General features: G+C 37.5%; 1 protein-coding gene across 7 annotated transcripts in view; it reads right to left on the reverse strand.

Annotated features, from left to right (window-relative positions):
• Window positions 1-19,952, reverse strand: part of ROBO1 (roundabout guidance receptor 1) — a 760,895-nt gene that overhangs the window by 52,622 nt on the left and 688,321 nt on the right. For all 7 annotated transcript variants that reach the window (XM_052794285.1, XM_052794283.1, XM_052794280.1 and 4 more), the window contains 6 exons: window positions 9,945-10,069; window positions 7,833-8,004; window positions 5,071-5,276; window positions 3,577-3,658; window positions 3,243-3,411; window positions 2,976-3,142 (listed from right to left, as the gene is read on the reverse strand). In XM_052794285.1, the coding sequence (XP_052650245.1) occupies window positions 2,976-3,142; window positions 3,243-3,411; window positions 3,577-3,658; window positions 5,071-5,276; window positions 7,833-8,004; window positions 9,945-10,069 (921 nt within the window). The remainder of the gene's footprint in view (window positions 1-2,975; window positions 3,143-3,242; window positions 3,412-3,576; window positions 3,659-5,070; window positions 5,277-7,832; window positions 8,005-9,944; window positions 10,070-19,952) is intronic.

Consider the following 19,952-nt stretch of genomic DNA (forward strand, 5'->3'; position numbering starts at 1 on the left):
TCTCAGACATGTATAAAATTTATAGGGCAATCACTAATAGGGTGTCTAAAATACACATGTACTATGGACGCAGAGTAATGTAATTTCTGTATTGATTTCATATATCTCTCTTTTATCCCTTCATTTTAAACAAATACCATACTGACTATGGCTAAAAATCACAGACTGGGAAATTCATGAAAAGTACTTACAGTGATTTCTTTCTTTCTTGTTTTTTTTTTTAAATTAATCTAATTCAAGATACAGAGTAATGCATTACATAAACTTTGCTCCAGCCTACTACTTCTCTGTCTCTAGTGACAAAGACCTCCTCTAGTGACAAAGCAAGATCAGGAAATCTTCAAGGTTTCAGTTCTCTGAAGACCTTGGAAATTTCCATATCTGTCTGCTTACAAGAAGTGCCAAAGAAAGAGTACACAGAAATTGTGTATATATTTATGCGCAGCTACAACTACTGTGATAAGTCACTGTAGGTGTGTAGACTATCTTGAAAGCTGAGATTTGGATAGCACAGTTGATGGTGATATAGAAGACACTTATTAAATGCAAGTGCAACAATTGTAAAGCATGTGTTTTTGCATGGTGGTCATGTTCTCAGCCACCTTTTGGTCTTGTCTAAATAATAAAAAAAAAAACATTGTAAAACTACTGTAGGACAAGGCATGAGGACAAGTTTCTTTCCAGAAATATAGTTCCCACTTGGGAATACAAAATCAACGTCACTTTGAACTTTTATCATACAGTTTCCTCAACATATTTACAAGAAGATGGGATTTCTTCAAAGTTAAAGAAGCAAACTGAGGTTAGCACGCAGTCAGTGGGTGACAAATCTGGATTCTTAGCAAGGAACACTGATAACAACAAAACAACAAAACCAAAAAACCCCTCCCCTGAGTCACTGCTGCATCTACATGTAGTATGTTCCTCCAAACAGTTCATTTGTCAGAGTATTTCCCTCCCCCCAAAGTTTGAAAGCATTAAAGATAGAAGCTTCTGTTTGGCGAGTTGCCTAAATATCACCCTGCTTAGAAAGTAACAGGAAAGTCAGTGGAATTATTGGTTCTATCTCTGCTAGTCATAAAAGATAAGTCATCAACAATATGAATCAAGCTATTAATAGGCTCAGCCATTTGCACATCTGTGCTATACAACAATACGTGTGTTTTTTTGTTTCGGCTCCAAGCCTCCGAGACAGGGACTGTCAGTAAGAACACCCAAGCATGTTGTTGTTAATGTTGGTAAAGTGTAAAGATGAAGGCAGGTTAGGTTCCTGGTCTGGGCATGCATTTAGGACAAGACTATACCACCCTCTAGACAAAAGTGAACTGGGAAATTTTTGAACTTACTTAGCAAGACCACAACTTCCACAAAACTGAAACAGTATTGGAAGAAGAATGGAACTGCTTTAAAGAACTTAACACTTGATTACATTTCTTACTATTGATGAAAATTTTATCTATTGGTTGTTATTTTCACTCAGGCTTTGTGTGGTTCTCAGGTCTTCAGCTCTACTAAATGCCCAGAGGACAGCAAAGCTTTCCCATGCCATTATAAAACATTCAGTTCTGTTGAGTGAACAGAACACTGCCTCGTTCGCTGTTTATCAGAGTCAGGACGGTAATCAGTTCATTTGGGACATTCAGACCCAATACCTCATCTCATCTCCAGGAATGAAACTACACTGCATGAAAAACGGACTTGTGCAGAACACTGCAGCCTGCCCGCACAATAACGTGTATTGCCCTATTCCCAGGAATACAGAAATCACTAAAAGGCTACTAAATCTCTCCTTGGTAACAGGCTTAGGAACCCGTGCAATCCCTATTTTCCATGTGGCCCTGACTCTGCTGTCTATATATATCCACTGAAATTGTCATCCATCAGGAGAAATGCATAATAACACAGGACAGCAATGTGAAATTGTTCACTCCCCAGGGGAGAGAAGAAAGACTTGCTTTCAGACCAATTTCAGAGAAAATGAAAAGTCACCAAAGGAAAATGCTTTGTTTCCTTTAAGGAACTTCCTTTCAAACACAAACATGTACTTACTTATGCAAACAAAGAAACAAACATGCAACACAGGCACTCTTAATAAGCCAATGGGTAAATTTCTCCAGTAAGTAGGAAAAGCAGAGAAAAAGAGAGATGATCTCTATCACTTTTCCGTTGAAAAAGAGTACGTCCAGTTTTTCCCTTCTGAAGAATCTAAATATTTGTACCGGAAAAATGCAGGCTGGAAAGTCACAATGCATTATTCCCTGTACACCATCATAAGTGTCATTTATTTTCTACCGTGAACACAATGTTATTTTAAATTTTACATAGCCAGATGCAGTTCATAGCTGGACTTCAGTCATAGCTGGTGTCAGCAGATGACTTGTCATCCACTACTACCCAGCCTTTTCTTCCACTTGGCTATCTGTAAGCATTGTCTCTCTTCCCTAGTATTTTACTTTCAATAGCTGTACTACTGAAATACTTTTAATATATTGCCAAAACCTCTTCTTTACTGGCTCATGATGCCCAATTCCTTCAAATTTTAAACTTTTCTCTTTCCTAATGCAGCAGAAACCAACTTAGATTATGTGCTGTTTCTCTCTCTGTCTCAGTCTCAGGCCTCATTTGATTCACCGGACATAATAATAACATTTCCACTGAATTTGAGGATTTGCGTGATAACTTAAAAAATCTGAGATTACTTTTGTTGCTAACAAAAGCTATTCTGCAAGATGTAACTATCTTTGGATAAGAGATACTAGGGTTCCCTTAGGCAATGCAATATGCTGTCTAAGCAGCTTTCAGAGTCTATGTTACAGAGAAATGCAAGTTTAAACACTCTATTTTACTATCTAGTATATATTACAGCCAGGACACGCAGACAGTTGAAAGCTATCAGAATTCCTGCATCTGGTATTGCTCAGTCAACTTGTGACAGCCACTGTGGACACCTAAAATATTCAGTATCAAAAGCTTACCTTGAGTTTTCACCGGATCAGATATTTGGCTTGGGTCACTTAGTCCATATGCATTAGCTGCCCTCACAAGGAACAGATAAATTGCATTAGGCTTTAGCCCTTTAACTGCAAAACTCTCTGTTTTCACATTTTCAGCTACAGTTTGCCAGCTGCTACCAGATGCATGGCTAAGGATAAAACACACAGAGCTGCAGGTTAGCACGTGCTTCTTCAATGACATACTATATATAAGCATAAGTACAGCAAGATCACCTGAGACTCATATACCTGAAGGCCTCAATTATGTAAGAGGTTGGCGTTGCACCTGAATTCAAATTTGGTTGCCATGACAATGTTACAGTATTTCTGCTGACATCTGTAACCTCAGGTTTTGATGGAGCACTAGGAATCAAGTTTGGGTCAGTGGGTCTTGGTGGCTGCACTGGGACTCCAAACTCTAACAAAGGAGAGAGCAATGGTGAGTATAGACAGGAAGCAGCTGTAAGCTAAACGCTGTTCACATCTGCATTGGCAACTTATGACAGTCAGATAACTTCTGCATTTCAATTTCTGATTTTCCTTTATGTATTTTCTCCGTGCAGAGAAACCCTAATTGATTTACCTTGGACCTCTATGTATGCACTCCATGTAGCTTCGCCACTTGGGGTTGAAGCAATGCAGGTGTACCGACCAGTGTCACCCAGCTGAGTGGGAAAAGAGAAGAATAAATATTTGAAACGATCAGGCACTCAGTGGGCTAGAAAAGTAATTACAGCTCTCTATGTTCCCCCATGAATACGGATAAACGTATTAGGCTGCAAAAACTTTGAACCAGAAACTTCTTCCATTAGAAGTTATGATTTCACGTGCTGCAAAATGAAAATGGATACTTATTTCTGATCATTTGTTAAATAATTGGAAAAGCTGCAGATTCTCATTTAATGTTACCTATTCTGTAATGAACAAACTGAAAGCCAATTCTTGTAGCATTTATTCCTTAGTCTGCAGAGGTCCTAACAAATAAATTGAGAAGGAACTCAGATGACAAGACCCCGTGCAACTGTCAACCTTCTGCCTAAGTAATGCCTGGGGATTTGTCTGGACTGCAGCACTGGAGAGCATGTCATCCTTAAAACAAAGCTTAAATATTGCACAGGGCCTTGTACATATGGGGTTCCCTGTGTTAGTATAAATTTCACTCTACAGCAGACCCAAAAAAGGAATCTCCATATGCTATTCTAATCCAGTTCTGAATGTTGGATTATTTGTCCATATGTGACTTAATCACATTTCAAGAGTTTCTTTTTTTTGCCCCAAAAGAAATGCTATCCTCTTAAGGTCCCAGCCTCAGCAGATGAGCTGAATGGAAGTGCTCAATCATCAGGGCTTCAAACTCTAAGTCAGTGTAGCTTGTAATTGGTAACAGGGCAACTCTAGGGAACATAGTAAAGTGATATATTCAGCCTATTTTTTAAAAATTACTGCATTTCATACCACAGAAAAGATAGCAGAGATTAGCCAGTATGCTAAAACTTAACAACATTTTAAAACATTTTACAGTGTGTGAGGCATGACCAGCAATACTGCCCAGGTACTTGCTATAATTCCCTAAGGAAGCCAGGTATTTGATAGGTGGTTAACTATTTTAAGCTATGTTTACACTGTTGAGTGAATATGTTCAAACTTCAAAAACTGTTTTGAAAGAGCTGTGTATATCGTCTATTACTGCAATATGCTAAACAAAGGTTTTCTTTATAAACATTTGAAATAATTAGGTCATTTTAATTAGTGCTAAAGCCCAATTTAAGGATTCATCTTACTGAAGTACAAATTTTGTTTTCCCCTTCATGTTTTAAGTACCAAATAATTCCCTTAATTAATACCTCTTAAAAGCATTTTTACTTATGAAATCCGAAATAATGTGCCCTAGGCAGAATAAGCCAAGGTGTTAAACAAAAAGAATGAACTACCTGAAAGCATGAAGTATCCAATATTTTAATACATTTATTTAACATTTCATTAATTATAAATGTAGGATTTCCTACATCAAAAGTGCCCAGAGGTGAAAAAACAAAGTGAAAAAACCCAAGAAAACCCATTTGCCAGTTCAAGCTACCTTGGCATATCGGATTTGTAGTGCTCCTGTCTCCAACTGCTTGATGCGAGAGTCCTGGGTAGAAACGAGGATCCCATCCTTTTTCCAGAGGATAGTGGGCACTAAAGTGCCTGTGGCCACGCAGTTCAGTACTAAAGTACCATCTACAGCTACAGTCTGATTCACAGGACCCTGTCGAATGACAGGGGGAGGCCGATCTGCAATCACTGCCAGAAGAAACAACAGGAAAGAAATTTCTGCAACTGGAAGCAATTTTCTAATCATCTAAGCACCAGCAGTTGCTTGAGGCTTTGAAACAAACTAAAGACAATTAAACAAGTAATTAAAGTTGGAGGCATGCATTATTCAGGGCAGGGTGCATTATAATGATGCACAACTACAGAATTTTAAAATGATACACGACACAGTATTTTCAGAAAGTAAAGAAGCATTACATATCCCATAGTGGTATCTGCTAGGCATTCTCTAATTTCAGTGTCTTAATAAAGTGATAATGGAATGGAAAGGACTTCCCAAATTTTTTGTCAAGGCACAGATTTCACCTTGTTCATCTTCTACCATGTAGCAGGCCTGTATAACAGAATTCATACTTTTGGCACTCAAAGACAGAGAAAAAGGAGGTAGGCAGGCAGGGGATAAACTGGCAAATACGTACTTCCTAAAAAAATGTTATTGTGTACCATCAACTCGTATTGGTATTGTTTCCTAATTGGGAGATGCCTAGCAGTAGGGTAAAGTAAACACAAAGCTAATGAATAGGGCCATATTAAAAGTTTTCAACTAAGAAATATTTTTCCAGTAGTTTCTGACTTTTAGTTCTATGATGACTTAATCTGTCAACATGACTTCAAAGTCACAAAGAGAATCCCACAGTGTGTTTGCATCAATTTTGATGCATCTTTCACACAATGAAAATTAAAAGTTATTAATGGGTTATTTAATAACTGTGCACAGAAAGGTATAAAGCGGTCTTAGTATTCATAGAAAAAAGAATGATGGTCTACATGAGGGTTTTTTTCCATTTTCAAATGGATAATCAAAAAAGAGGTAAAAGCTATCTTATTGTGTTTCAGTGACCTCTTCTACCTGTACCATCCAATAAGACATGGACTGATGATCTGAAAATAGCTGCAACTTTAAATGACATAAATCCGTTCAGCAGTGTCATGGGGGCTCACGTAACTTAAGAACTGGTTTGGTAGCTGAAATATAAACCTGAAGTTCTGGTAATTTGTGAACATCAGATATTTCTAAATTACTTTTCATAACAACAGATGGGGTGTTAGTACTGCTTTTTTTGGCTAAATTCCAACTCCCGTAATTTCATTTGCATGTTCAAATGACACTTTGTGTTTTCAACTGCATAATTTATCCTTTACTTCTTGTCCCAACCTGTTGCAATGCACTGCAATGCACTGCGAGGCCATTAGTATCTTTCTCTGCAGAGACAGTCAAAATAAGCTCGCTTACAGTTAGTATTTGACAAATCTGTAAAGAGCTTTGTAGTTGTCAGTGGTAAAAGGCCAACCTATCTGTGCTCTATAGGAGAAATCTAATGCCACTGAAATCCATGGCTAATTTAAGTGCCACTGAAGTTGATGGCAACTCCTATTACCGTTAGTAATACCAGGGTATCATTCTGCATATCCTGCCTTCACTTTTATAGAAATACCAAAACAATATTGTCCCAAGACATTATGCAAAACAACTACCCATCGGACCAATCCAGTGCATATAGTCATAGTAAAGGAAATATATTTAAATTGATTTGATTTTTTCCAAGTTCAGATGGCACAGGTCATTAACTAAAAACCTCTTAATTTTCTTTTTTAAAAATTTATTTCTCACCTTGCTGTGGCCTTCTCCCCAGCGAAAAATGGATAAAAGTGGATTAAGAAATGTGGCTTACCACTTTTGAGAAACCAGAAAGGAAGCAGTCCTACTCCTCCAAACAATCTCAATCCAGTGGGTGTAAATAAACAATTTTATTCTGCAGGTTCACTGCATGTTTCTAGTCCTGCATTATTTCTATGTTTTCTATAGGGCAAAGGCCTAGTTTATGGAAACTCTTCTCAGACAACAGCTTCCCTCCCTCAAGTCTCTCCACAGACTGCACTTAACCTCTTTTTAAGGTTATTATTTTTCCTGTGTACTTTGCTATTAAATGAAGTATTTCTGCTGCTATGAAGTATTTCTGATAACTGGCAAATTGGCCTCACATCAGCATATATTACTGCTTGCAGTCATGCTCCCTGAAGCTTTTTCATCTTAATTTTTTCCCAACTGCTCCTAAAAGGAAATGTATAATAATATCCATTTGTATGTTATTGTACTGACTTGCATACAGGTTGAGGTTTTTTCCTTGCTATACTACAATATTAAAAAACAGGGGAAAAACAGGTAAATGGAGAAGCTAAGCAAAGGGACACACAATAATAGGAATAAAGAGCTAGGCAGCAAGCAATCTGAAAGTAAACTAAATCTAGTGGGGGAAACTAAAAAAGAGCCAGATAAATTAACAGATCTGACAAAAAATCCATAAACTGAAGTATACTTACTAAATACAAAATGGAAACGTAGTGTTACACAATATCCAAAATTTTAAACCCCTGACAGAGATGGCCAAACCAGGATTTTTATGTTCAAAGACACATGCAATCTGTATTTATGCAAAGCAGATTTCAAAGTAGTGTCATATTATCCCACTGCTGTCTTGAAATAAAAATAAAAACTTGTAAATGATAAAATAAAGGTATCGTTACCATCAGTAACCTCCAAGTAGGCTTTTGTTATGATACTTCCTGCAACATTTAAAGTCTGGCAGATATAGTACCCAACATCAGATCTCTGGACATTGGTGATAGTGAGGTCTCCTGTCTGGGAAACTGAAAATCGGCTGGATGACTGAGGGGGCTGGTATGAGAAAAGCAGATTCTGCAAGATGTATAGGAAAGAAAGTGAGGAAAAAAGGGTTAAATAAATTCAGACATCAATAATTTTAACTTTAATGTATCTAAACAAATTCATCTTTTTACATTATATATAAAACATTCTGCTCTTCATATCTTAAGCATGTCTATACCTCAATGTGCATAGCTTTTATAGGAGTTTTTGTAATAAAATAGGTGCAGATATGCATATATAATTGTGCAAGTCTTTTAGGATTGCTCTAACACCCTCTATGGTCAATGCTGGGCTTTACACAGTTTAACAGGTACTAGCAAAGATGTCATATGTACAGATACCATAACGGTGCAAGCAACTGTGGTGAACCTAAGTAATTTGCTTTAACATCCTTTTTTAGAACTTACTCCAGGGCATTCTATTTATTTCATTTAAATGCAGATGTTAGTTCACTTATTTGTAGTTTAACTTTCGCCTTCCTAAGAATGGAGCAGTTTTTTAAAAAGAGATACTGTTTAGGTCTCTCTAATCATGGTGTTTGTGTTCTATAACAAGTCTTATGATATAGAATTAAGTCCTATGCCAGTTTCTACTTAGAGTGTTTTGGCATGAAGTACCCAGTATTTACCAACAGTGTTCAAGAATCAGAACTGCAATCAAAACAATACAAGTCCTTTACACTAAATACTGATTCCGAATTTCTACCTCTGGCTGAACAATTTCTGAATGAGAATACTTTAAGGTCACAGAGGCTATTTTTTATCTCTCTTTCTTGCCTAACTACATTTTGCATTTCCAAAAATCATCCAAAGGAATGAGACACAACATCCTCTACTTCAGTATTAGCAAACCCTATTCATTGACCGCGTCCTCCACTTCCCTCGATCATCACAGGTGGTCACCAAAGAGTGAGTCAAAAATGAGCCAGAAAATTTATGTACTACACAACACTTGGCGAATTAAAAAAAAAAAAATCCAGGTCATACAAAAATACAAACATAATATACTGGTATACCGTTGACGATTATAATCTAAATTTGGTTAGCAGTCTAGTTGTACTTCGATATGTACACAGAAATGTTGCGAAGGGAGTAAAGAAGCCAATCTCTAAGCGTTCTCAATTTCTCTGGCTTATTGTTTTGTAACACAAAGAACCCTGTCATATGCTATTGCATCATTCATTCCTTCATTCACAGAAAACCAGAATCCCATATTCCTTCTTTCCTTCCAATAAAGAATACTTTGTGTCACATCCCTCCTTCAAAAGATGACTCTGAAAGAAAACTGTGATTCTCTTGCTGTGCTATATTGTGTTTCACCCACTGGCATTCAAGATCCTTTACAAAGAAGCTGAAAATATTTTTTTCCTCCCATTCAAATAAGGAAGCTGGGAGAAAAAATGACCTATTCAGGTATGACCTGTCAGCCAAATGACTGAGTGGGAAAGTAGATCTCCTTAGCCCCAAACAAGAGTCCTATCCATGCAGTGATGCAGATCAATACAGCAAATTGTTTAGTTTGCCAGCCACAGACAAACACATGGCAAACTAAGAGCTGCACCATACACCCAGAGCCAAACTTTCTGAAAATTTGGGAGTGTTTGGGAGTTCAAACAAACTTCAGCATTAGTCATCTCTACATCTCTTAAAAGTTCTCCCTGTCAGGTGAAAAAAGATTTTCATAGTAGTGAAAATGGAATGGAAACATTCATGGAATGTTTCTCGTTGTTTCATAGATTTATTTTTACATTCATAGAGAAAATGTGAGATTGAGCAAAACATAGATATCCTTTCTTGTAAGGCTGACATCACCTAGCATGTATGTGACTTAGAAGTAGAGAAATATCCAGTATCTCCAAACTCTAGATTTATTTTCCACATCTTTAAAACAATAATTAAAGTATTTTTCTCTCATGTGACATCATCTCTTCAAGAAACTGCCAGGAAGAAGGGACAGAAAGGCTGTTTTACCTGACTTCCCTCTCTCCGCCAAAAGATGGCTGGCTGAGGGTTTCCAGTTGCTTCACACTGGAAAGTCACCGTTCTCCCCAGTGCAGCTACCTGATCTCGAGGCTTTACAACAAACTGTGGAGGCTCTGAAAGGAAAATACCAAAAAAAAAAAAAAAATCATACTACTATCAGAAGACCAAAGTTAGCCTGTTTGAAAGCACAGTTTGCCTACTGACTTTAAGTGGTGTAAAACAGATAGTTAAGTTCCTTTAATAAGGAGAGGTAGCACAAAAAACCATCAGTCTAACAGCCACAGCTTCAGCATCACTCAGATCATCTTTTCTGTTGCTGGGCCTCCCAATTAAAACTCTGAGTGCGCATCACGTACTTTTACTACTGACCACTTATACAAGGGAGTAAGTCCCCACTGACTTAATGAGACAACTTGCAGAGCAAGTCACCAAGACGAACAAATTTGTTACAATTTGATTTTTAAAGGAGTACAGCTGCAAGTCAGAATGGAGAAATCTTTGAGGAACAACAGGCCCACAGGCCACACTTTGTCAAGGGCTGCAATAAACACTGTTGAGTCACTATGAATTCAGGCTTACATGCACAAAAGTCATCATCTTTGATTTAGGAAAACTGAGGAGAGAAAAAGCCCTTAATTGCTTATATAAGAGACTTTTGATGTAGTCGGGGTCTCAAAAAAACTTAAAGTCAAAAGCCCCAGAAATACTATTGAACAAATTATAACCATTTAAAATCTTCAGTCCAATTACTGAAAAGGAATGAATTTAAAGGAACAGCAGAGCTAAATGTCTTCCTCATTTACATAGGCAAGGGCATGTTCAAACAAAATATATATGCAAATGAAGGCAAATTTGAAACATCTGCTCAGCCTAACATTATAAATACTGCCAGCATTGTCCAAACTGTTTGATTTTTACAGACTTCAACAACCCCTTTATCCAGTAGTAAATAGAAAGTAAAAAAATCATGTCAGTCACCTTAAAAAAAAAATCAGCATAGACAATAGCACTAGATATCTTGATGGAGCTAGCACAGAAAAAAAATCTATCTTTTTTTATAGGCTGTTAACTCTCACTTCTTGAAAAATATGCATTAAATGCAAGTCCATTTACTTATTCATTTCCAATTCCTTCTGATCATCTGTCCAAAACTAATTATCCTCTCCCTCTTCTTTGGGTTGAGAATAAAGGGGATGTTTTGAATCTGACTGTAATAGCTCAAATATGGTTTTGGTGTGTTTTTTTTTTTTTTCTTTCAAACATTTCTGTATTTACAAGATTTTCCTTTAAAAAGAGTGTGAATCATATAATTTAAAGATATCACTCAATGTGTTTTATAAACGTCAAGTAATTGTGGCTTTATCTAGAGTGAATTCAATAACACTCAAAGTCCTTTCTAAAAAAATTGCTTTCAGTGTTCCTGTGGGCCAATACTTTCAGTTACCTGTTCCTCATGCCTTGTGTCTCTGCTCCCTATTGAATTCATATTAGAATATACTCTTCCTATGACCCTCCTGCTTTGGGAGGAATTTTTAAAGCACAACATATTATTACTTATATTTGGATGCAAATGCTACCTTTCCTAGAATTACCTTAGATAAGAAACCACCCAAACTGAAGGTAGGATTGACCTCCAGGAATTAGCAGACTTCAAAATATTTAACTCTGAAACATTCCATCAATACCTTGGAAGAAGATGTGGGAAGACTTTGACATGACAGCATGTTTAATTCAGAATAGAAGGTAAAACTGTTGCGGGTTTGCCACAGGGTTGTAAGGTATGATGGGGAAAATGGAGATGAGGGTGAAGCACCTTTGTCATGCTGTTGGATTCTAATAACAAGAATAAATTTAGCATATAGTTAAATTTAGGGCTTGGCTGGTTCTGTACTAATCTGTGACACAATGCCACACAAAATGGAACTGAGGGTTTCTAAATCCTGTGCTAGTGCATAGGATTTATAAGGTTTCAGATTTCATTGAAATTGAGAATGGGTACAGCTATAAAGAGATTAAAATGGTTCTAACCACTGGAGGAAGAGATGAATGCTTGTGATTCTAGTACCTGAAGAGAACCGTTCATGGACGACTGAACACAAAAAATGAAGGGAAATTCAGTCTTCCACGTAACCATGGTAGAATTTATAAAATGTAAATAGGTATATGTTTCTCTAGATATTATTCTAAATATGTATTTTGTATGTATATTATTCTAAATAAATATGCATAATATGCATATGCATATTATTCTAAATGCCATTACAGTAAATAATAAAAATCCTGTTAGCTTCAATGTCAGAAGAATTAAACAGGGCAAAGCGAAACTTCATTATTAAATTCCATTCAATGTTCTATGTACTGGAAGCATTTTCACTGTCTTTTTTTTTAACTTCAGTTTGCTTTCACACCTTAGGTCACATACATGTGGTATGTGATGAATATACTGTAAAAGATGCTGAAATTATAATCCACTTAAGGAAAGAACAACTTCTATCCTTGAGATCTTTAAAACAAAAATAATTTTTTATAGAACACTTTGAAGTTCAACTAATGCAGTCACTGAAGGAAGAAGACATTAGGTTTTGACTCATTACATCATGTAAAAACAGACAGAAAGTTAGCAACCCATTACCTTTCTCTTTGCCATTAAGTTACCCATACTTCATGCAGAATTTATTCTGTGCGATGTGTCTTGTCAATAACAAGTAAAAGGTGGGAGCTGACTGGTTGAAGGACATGGAAGGGGATGGATGGGAAGGGGAGGAGAAGTTCCCGTCACAGTGATACGATGACTAGAAGATGGCCAATAAAATTTCAACTTACCAGACACAACTAAAAACAAAAACAAAACAAAAAGAAAACATGGAATAAATAAAACTGAATAGACATGAAACAAAGCAAAGAATAAAGCAAAATAAAATAAATAAATAAATAAAAAGGATCCTTGGTAAGGACCCCTAGGAAGCACACATATATTCTGATATATGAAAAATAGGTTTAAAATGTTGAAACACATATTTTTTATTTGATTTTTAAGCAGAAGTCTCTATCAAATGCTGAAAGCAGGCTATAGAGGAAAATGGGTAACAGCCTGCAATAATAGTCAGGTGACCTGGCTTCTACTCCAAGCCTTTCCAATGGACTGTTGTGTAACCTTGAGTAAATTTTTTTCATGTTATCATTATTTCTCTGCACCAAGAGCTTTCCATGGTAAAATTAACTTGAAATCTCCAATAAGTATCAATCTGCAACATTGCTGAAATGGAACAGTGACATTTACACCCTTTCTAAAGCATCCAAACATCTACAAATGGAAAATACTTTTCTGAGGCTAACAGCTATTACAAAGGAAGTTTATTAAAAAAGTAGTAATACACTGCAGCATTTAGCCCACGCACCAATCTCTTTAGTGTAAGATTGCTGTATCAAGGTCATAATGCTCACTATTGAACTGCAAATGTAAACTAAACTACAATTAAAATTGATTTGAAAAGATTCTTAACCCTTTTCTTCCCCCCTTCTCAATTTCACTAAAATATTCAAACCCAGAGATTTATTGCAAAATATTAGATTTTTCAACAGAAATTGTCAGTGATAAATTATCTAATATTAAATTATCTTCCAACCAGAGTTGAAAATTTTCATAAACTTTGAAATGGCACAGATCCTGGCAGGCTAACTTCGCTATAAAAGAAGGGCATGTTAGAAAGCATTCCAACCACATATCAGTAATTGAAAGAACAGATTGAAAATAAAAATGTAAAAATCATGTATTTTGAAAATATACACAGATACTGACAAAAAAGTCCATCAAAAACAGGTATTTCGTATAAGGTATTTACAGTAGAGGTCCAAAAATATATAATTTTTTTAACATTACAAATACCAAGTCCTTCAACACTTTGGTGTTATTGCTTTAAGTTGAGAGTAAAACAACTATTGTTCAGCAGGGTACACTTTCATATCAAGTAGGTAAGCACGTGCAATAGACCATCCTCTGATAAAACACATGGAGGAAACTAATAATATTGAGTCCGCCGACATTCATTAGGCATGAGGAATACTGGCTTACTGTTCAAATAAATACAGAGGACTCCAGGTGTATTATGAAAATGAAGCAGAAAGAGAATCAGATATAATATTGGAATTTGGATCACGTTGAAGCCAAGAAGCTGCAACTGAATGTGCCAAAACCAGATCATATAGAGAATTCAGTGTTTATGTTATTAGAGACATTTTTTTTAGGAAATAATCCCAGATAGAGGAAGTTGAAATTACCTTTTTTCAAAGATTTGAGTTTCAATTTTAAGCAAGTATTCTGGATGTACATTAGCTTTCTTTAAGTGTGTGGGTTTCAGTATTTCTCAAAGAGAAAATCAGCGTGCATTATTCTGCTAAGATTATCTGCAAGTCTATGATTTGTAAGAGAATTGGCCAAGAAATGCTACACAAGAATTCCTGAGAGAAATATGCTCATCCCCAAGACTCAGCTGCCAGCTACTCTTGATTGTGTGTGAGTGCATTACCCAGTAACCACTCCTTTTTAAATTAAAAGCTCTCTGCTAAACTTGCAGTTACGGTCTGACCTGCTCTGGAATTAGAAATGCTTCTCCATAAAACACAACTCATATTCTACATGAAATAGCCTGATAAGAGACTTAATGGGATGCAACTCTTGCACAGAGGAAGTAACCCTAAATTATCAATTTTCCATTACTCAAGTAGTGACACAAAGAGAAAAGTTCAGCCTTCTTGTTAGCAATGCAAAGCTGCCTAAGCCCTCTACCAAAAGCTCACTTGAAAATTTCTAGCAGATAGAAATCTGTCTTGGTTGCTCAATTACATTTCTACAAATTAAATTAACTCGTAAGTGCTGAATTTCCACTTTTCTTTTCACCAGACAGTTTTGTTATTGTAGGTCAAAAATAACCCTGTCAAGCAAATGTATTTTTCTGTCCACCTGTAAAAACAGAGGGGATACTGGTACATGAAAATAAATCCCTGTAGAAACAGGGCATCACATTGGTTGCAAATCTGTGGCAAGAGCAAAGGGTGAAACTTCATAGAAAAATTTAAACAGTTCTGTCAGAGGGACATCATGTGGTTTAAAAGAACAACAATAATAGCAACAACTACAACAAAGACCACTTTCTTAGTTTGATTTACATCCTATTGATATCTAAGGTTACTAAAACTGAGAAGCAATTAGTTTTTCCTCTATTATGGCACATTTTATTTGACAGCAGTTTCAATTATAAAGTAAATCAATTTCCCCTGTGTTAATCATGGCTTTTCACATGGCAATTAGGGGGAATAACCTGTTTGTAAAGACTGGAAGTTAGCCTGTAAAACCACAAATACCAAAGGAATAATGTTTTTGCCTTTCAAATAATTTGTTTGACGATAGAGGTTTTTCAGGGAAGACGTGTCCAGTCTCTGAACAAAAAACAAAAGAAAAGTGGTTTCCAGACTAGTGATGTGATCTTTCAATGCCTTATTCTTGCCAGCAATCCTGTCAACCTCACTGGGACTATTGGTATCACTAAATCCACTCGCAGGAGTAGGAATTTGCAGTTTTAGGACTTAAACTACACACTACTATAGTTGCCAGGTATTAATGGAGTAACTATTGTATTTGACAGATGTAGTATTGTAGGGTCATAGGATAACCAGGTTGGAAGCAACCTCGGAGGTCTCTAGTCCAACCTCCAGCTCAAGCAAGGTCAGCTGTGGGGTCAGAGCAGGTTGCATAGGGTTTGATGCAGTTGGGTCTTGAAAACTTCCAAGGACTGAGAATGCACAGCCTCTCTGGGCAACCTGCTCCCCTAAGCACTCTCCACTGTCCACCCAGTGAAGAGATTGCTTCTCATATCCAGCCTCGATCTCCCTTGTTTCTACTTAAACCCGTTGTCTCTGTCCTCCCACCATGCACCACTGTGACGAGCCTGGCTCTGTCTTACCGACAACCTCCCTGTAGGTATTGGGGGCTGCTGTTAGGCCCCCCCCCAAAGCCACCTCTCCTCCAAGCTGTGCAAGCACCATTCTCTCAGCCCTTCCTCACAGGTACATATGAGACCTCAACATCCTGTGCGTAATGCCTACATCTCTAAATAACACATTTTGTAATTCTTCTCACAAAGGTGAATGCAAATGTTGATCTACTGTTTCTCTATAACTCACTGGTTTCCTCATATTTAGAATTAAATATTACGAGGTTGTGTCTATTTCTTAGTCTGATATTGGACAAGCTATAAATTTCAAGTACTCCATTCTTGAAAGCTGTGGTAGTAATTATCTGTCTCAAAGAGAGTAAAATTATAGAAATTTTCATTCATTTATACTAATAAGATGCTTTTCAGATCTTGAGATTCAAGGTGGTACTTAATTACTAAACAGTATTTTGTTCTGCATATTAAATACTCATTAACTATTGTTCTGACTATTACTATTTATGACTACCTTCCAGGCGCTCAGAAGATATTTTGTTATTCAGCTGACACAAGCTGAATACTTTCGATTCAAGCTCAATGTGTTTCATTTTTTATTATTTAAACAAAAATCTTCACATCTTCAAGGACTGCTTGACACCCACAGAGGCTAGTATAAAGCAAGCAAGAAAGTATAATTCTACACCACAGAAATGAAACAATCCCAGTCTTCAGGCCAATAATTACATACAACAATCAAGCTCATACGCAGTCTTTAGCTTCTGTATACATCTTTGGCCATATGACTAATCTAGGAAATGGCAGTCACAATGAAATTTAGATTGCCTTCAATTAATTTTGTGATGCATTAATCCCAGTTCAAGTGAAAAATATCAGAGGTTGAATGTGCCTGTAGAAAAAAACTGGTAGGAGATGGGATGTGAGTACAAGCCTATGCACTGGAAGGGACAGCAGAGCTCGGGAGCAGGCATTTCTGATGTGGCTGGCCAGGCAGACAGTGCAAGAGGAGAAACTCCAGAACTAGCAACAGAGATAGTATAGCGATAGCTACATTATCTGTCATGGAGCATTGCAGTTCTACGGAATGGCTGAAACTCAGCTGTTTATAATCTTGGTATGAAATGAGTGGGTGAGAAACCCACTGTTTATAACCTCTGTCTGAAATGAATGCGTACAGAAAATTTGGGTACTAGAGTTACATGCAGAGGAAGTGTGAGAGTCTGAGTTCGTTTAGCAAACTGGTCGAACTCTGACTGCTCACTCTTTAATAAAAGTAAAGAAATTCTGAACAATTTTATTTTCCAATTTCTTCCCTAATCCCAAACAAAAACTCAAAAAAGCTGCCAATCTCCTTTGTTCATAAATTTGTTTCATTGCTAAGCCTGCTAACTCTGAAATCTAATTAACTACTTTTTACCTTCAAGTATCTGAACAAGGACCATTGAATGCCTTTCTGCAACGTGACTACCAGATATTTATGTTGGTGTTTTGCAAAAACTATTATTAAGGGAGATAGTTTAAGACAATGTGCCATGTTTCATTTCCTATCTAGTGATTTGTAGGCTACTTGTTCTTATCAAAGCAATCTGAAACACCCAATATCCTTGATATGCACATCTCTCTGCAGTCATTTGTGGAAAGTATCACCTTCTACAGAGAAATAAACAAAGGCCAAAATCTCTTGTTCTGAAAAAACATAAATGCTGCCATTCAGCTGTCTCCTGGCTTCAACCTGTGAAAAATATGGGAAAACACCACCAGGTACATTACAAAAGAATTGGGGCATTTCGCTTTTCACCCTCATTGGTGTCTCTATTTTCAGCTGTCATTTCTTGGAGGTCTAGATACATATATAAATAATTTGTATTTTCCCAGATTTTCTGCTAAAGTTCACATTCATGTAAGACCAGGCTGGGACACCCTTACTCACTGTGAATGCTTTCACAGTACGTAGTCCCAGAGCACAAAGTGTGACACAGTGCAGTACAAACTTCCGAGGAAAAGTCTGGCGCCAAGCATGCCACAGCCATATAGTTGAGGTAAAATGTTTACATGAGATTTTTGATGTTTCAAATCAAAAGTGATGACTTGTAATTCCAAACCCCCAGCAAGGGAGTGATTGTGGTTTATTACATTTATGACGACCGGAAAAATTCTGTTTTGGATTGCTGTTGAAGTGTCAGATAAGCACTTCTTAAGTTTAAAGGAACAAGTGACTATGGTAACTTCAAAGTTACCTGTCCTGGTTTCAGCTGGGATAGAGTTAACTGTCTTCCTAGTAGCTGGTACAGTGCTATGTTTTGAGTTCAGAGCGAAGAATGTTGATAACACTGATGTTTTCAGTTGTTGCTCAGTAGTGTTTAGACTAATGTCAAGGATTTTTCAGCTTCTCATGCCCAGCCAGTGAGAAAGCTGGAGGGGCACAAGAAGTTGGCACAGGACACAGCCAGGGCACCTGACGCAAAGTGGCCAACGGTGTATTCCATACCATGTGACGTCCCATCCAGTATAGGAACGGGGAAGTGGGGGGCAGGGATTCGCCGCTCGGGGACTGGCTGGGTGTCGGTCGGTGGGTGGTGAGCAATTGCACTGCGCATCATTTGTACATTCCAATCCTTTCATTATTGCTGTTGTCATTTTATGAGTGTTATCATTATCATTATTAGTTTCTTCTTTTCTGTTCTATTAAACCGTTCTTATCTCAACCCACGGGTTTTGCTTCTTTTCCCGATTTTCTCCCCCATCCCACTGGGTGGGGGGGAGTGAGTGAGCGGCTGTGTGGTGTTTAGTTGCTGGCTGGGGTTAAACCACGACATTACCAAAGGCAAGAAGACAGAAATCTAACTGATTGGAAAGCAAGCAGTTGACTGAGTATTAAAAATAATTCTGATAGTAAGATCACCTTTAGGAATAGTGGAAACCTAGAAACCCATAACAATTTTTCAGGTTCATGCACAGAAAAGTTAATAAGGGGAAAATCTCAGTATCGATTTGCTGCTGCGTTCCTCAACATACTCCCCAGTGAGTTTTTATTTTTTATTTATTTATTTTTTGCTTGCAATTGACCCACATTCCCTCTTCTGTCTGAACAGTGAAGACTTGTCACATGCTGGGTAGTAACTTTGAAATAGGCTGGCTAGAGTCTGTGCCCTACACGGAAGTGCCACTCTTGGGTACCGGTGGGCTGCCAGCTGCACTTCTCACTGTGCACTTACCCGGCTGCACTCCGAGCCAGCAGCCACAAGACAGCTGCTGTCTGGAAACCCGGTAGGTACATCACCATGACGCTCACTCTGACCATGCAGGGCAGAATAAATTCTCTCATTTTCAGCACAGGGCACATGCCTGGCAGGCTGGATTTAGCTTACACCTCTTGACTTGGTAGCCAGAGAAAAAGGGCAGGTGCCTATGTGTACTCAGGAGAGCTAATGTGCTCTATGAGAAAGTGGTCTGATGACGAAAAAAGGCAAGTATTGCTCCTTGGTGCTGACAGTACAAATAAAGCCTTGAAAATATAAGTGCATTTAGAGCTGGCACACATACCAGAGAGAGACACAGGTGAGGATATGACTTTAGAACATGTACCTAAACGCGTACATCACAACACACACAGTGTGGCAGTTCAACATCATCAACTCCAGAACCAATTTTAGAGTTCAACTTAAAGTGCCATGGATTCAGAATCAATGATTCTGCCTCCTGCAGCAAGCAGGAAGGTATCTGTCTCAGCTCTGCAGCAGGAGCAACAAGCAATTTGTTTCAACAGTTTGTTGGTTTCATTATCAGCATTAAAATGTCACTAAGCTTCTCTATTCTCTTTGGTGTCTTAATCTCCAACCTCTGCTGATAAACAGCACAAGGTCTGTGCATTATCAAACCTCTTGCTTGGGTGCTATTCTGTTTTCAAGAGCTATCAAAGGGCATTGACTCCTTACGGATTTCTGGCCATTTTGAGATTTAATTTAGGCTGAGAAGCATTTCCCTCCTCAACTCTAATTGACGGGGCTGGGCAGTAAAATCTGTCTCTCTCTCAGCTGTGTCTTAGTCG

Source organism: Harpia harpyja, chromosome 8, assembly GCF_026419915.1.
Source record: "Harpia harpyja isolate bHarHar1 chromosome 8, bHarHar1 primary haplotype, whole genome shotgun sequence".
Lineage (NCBI taxonomy): Eukaryota > Metazoa > Chordata > Aves > Accipitriformes > Accipitridae > Harpia > Harpia harpyja.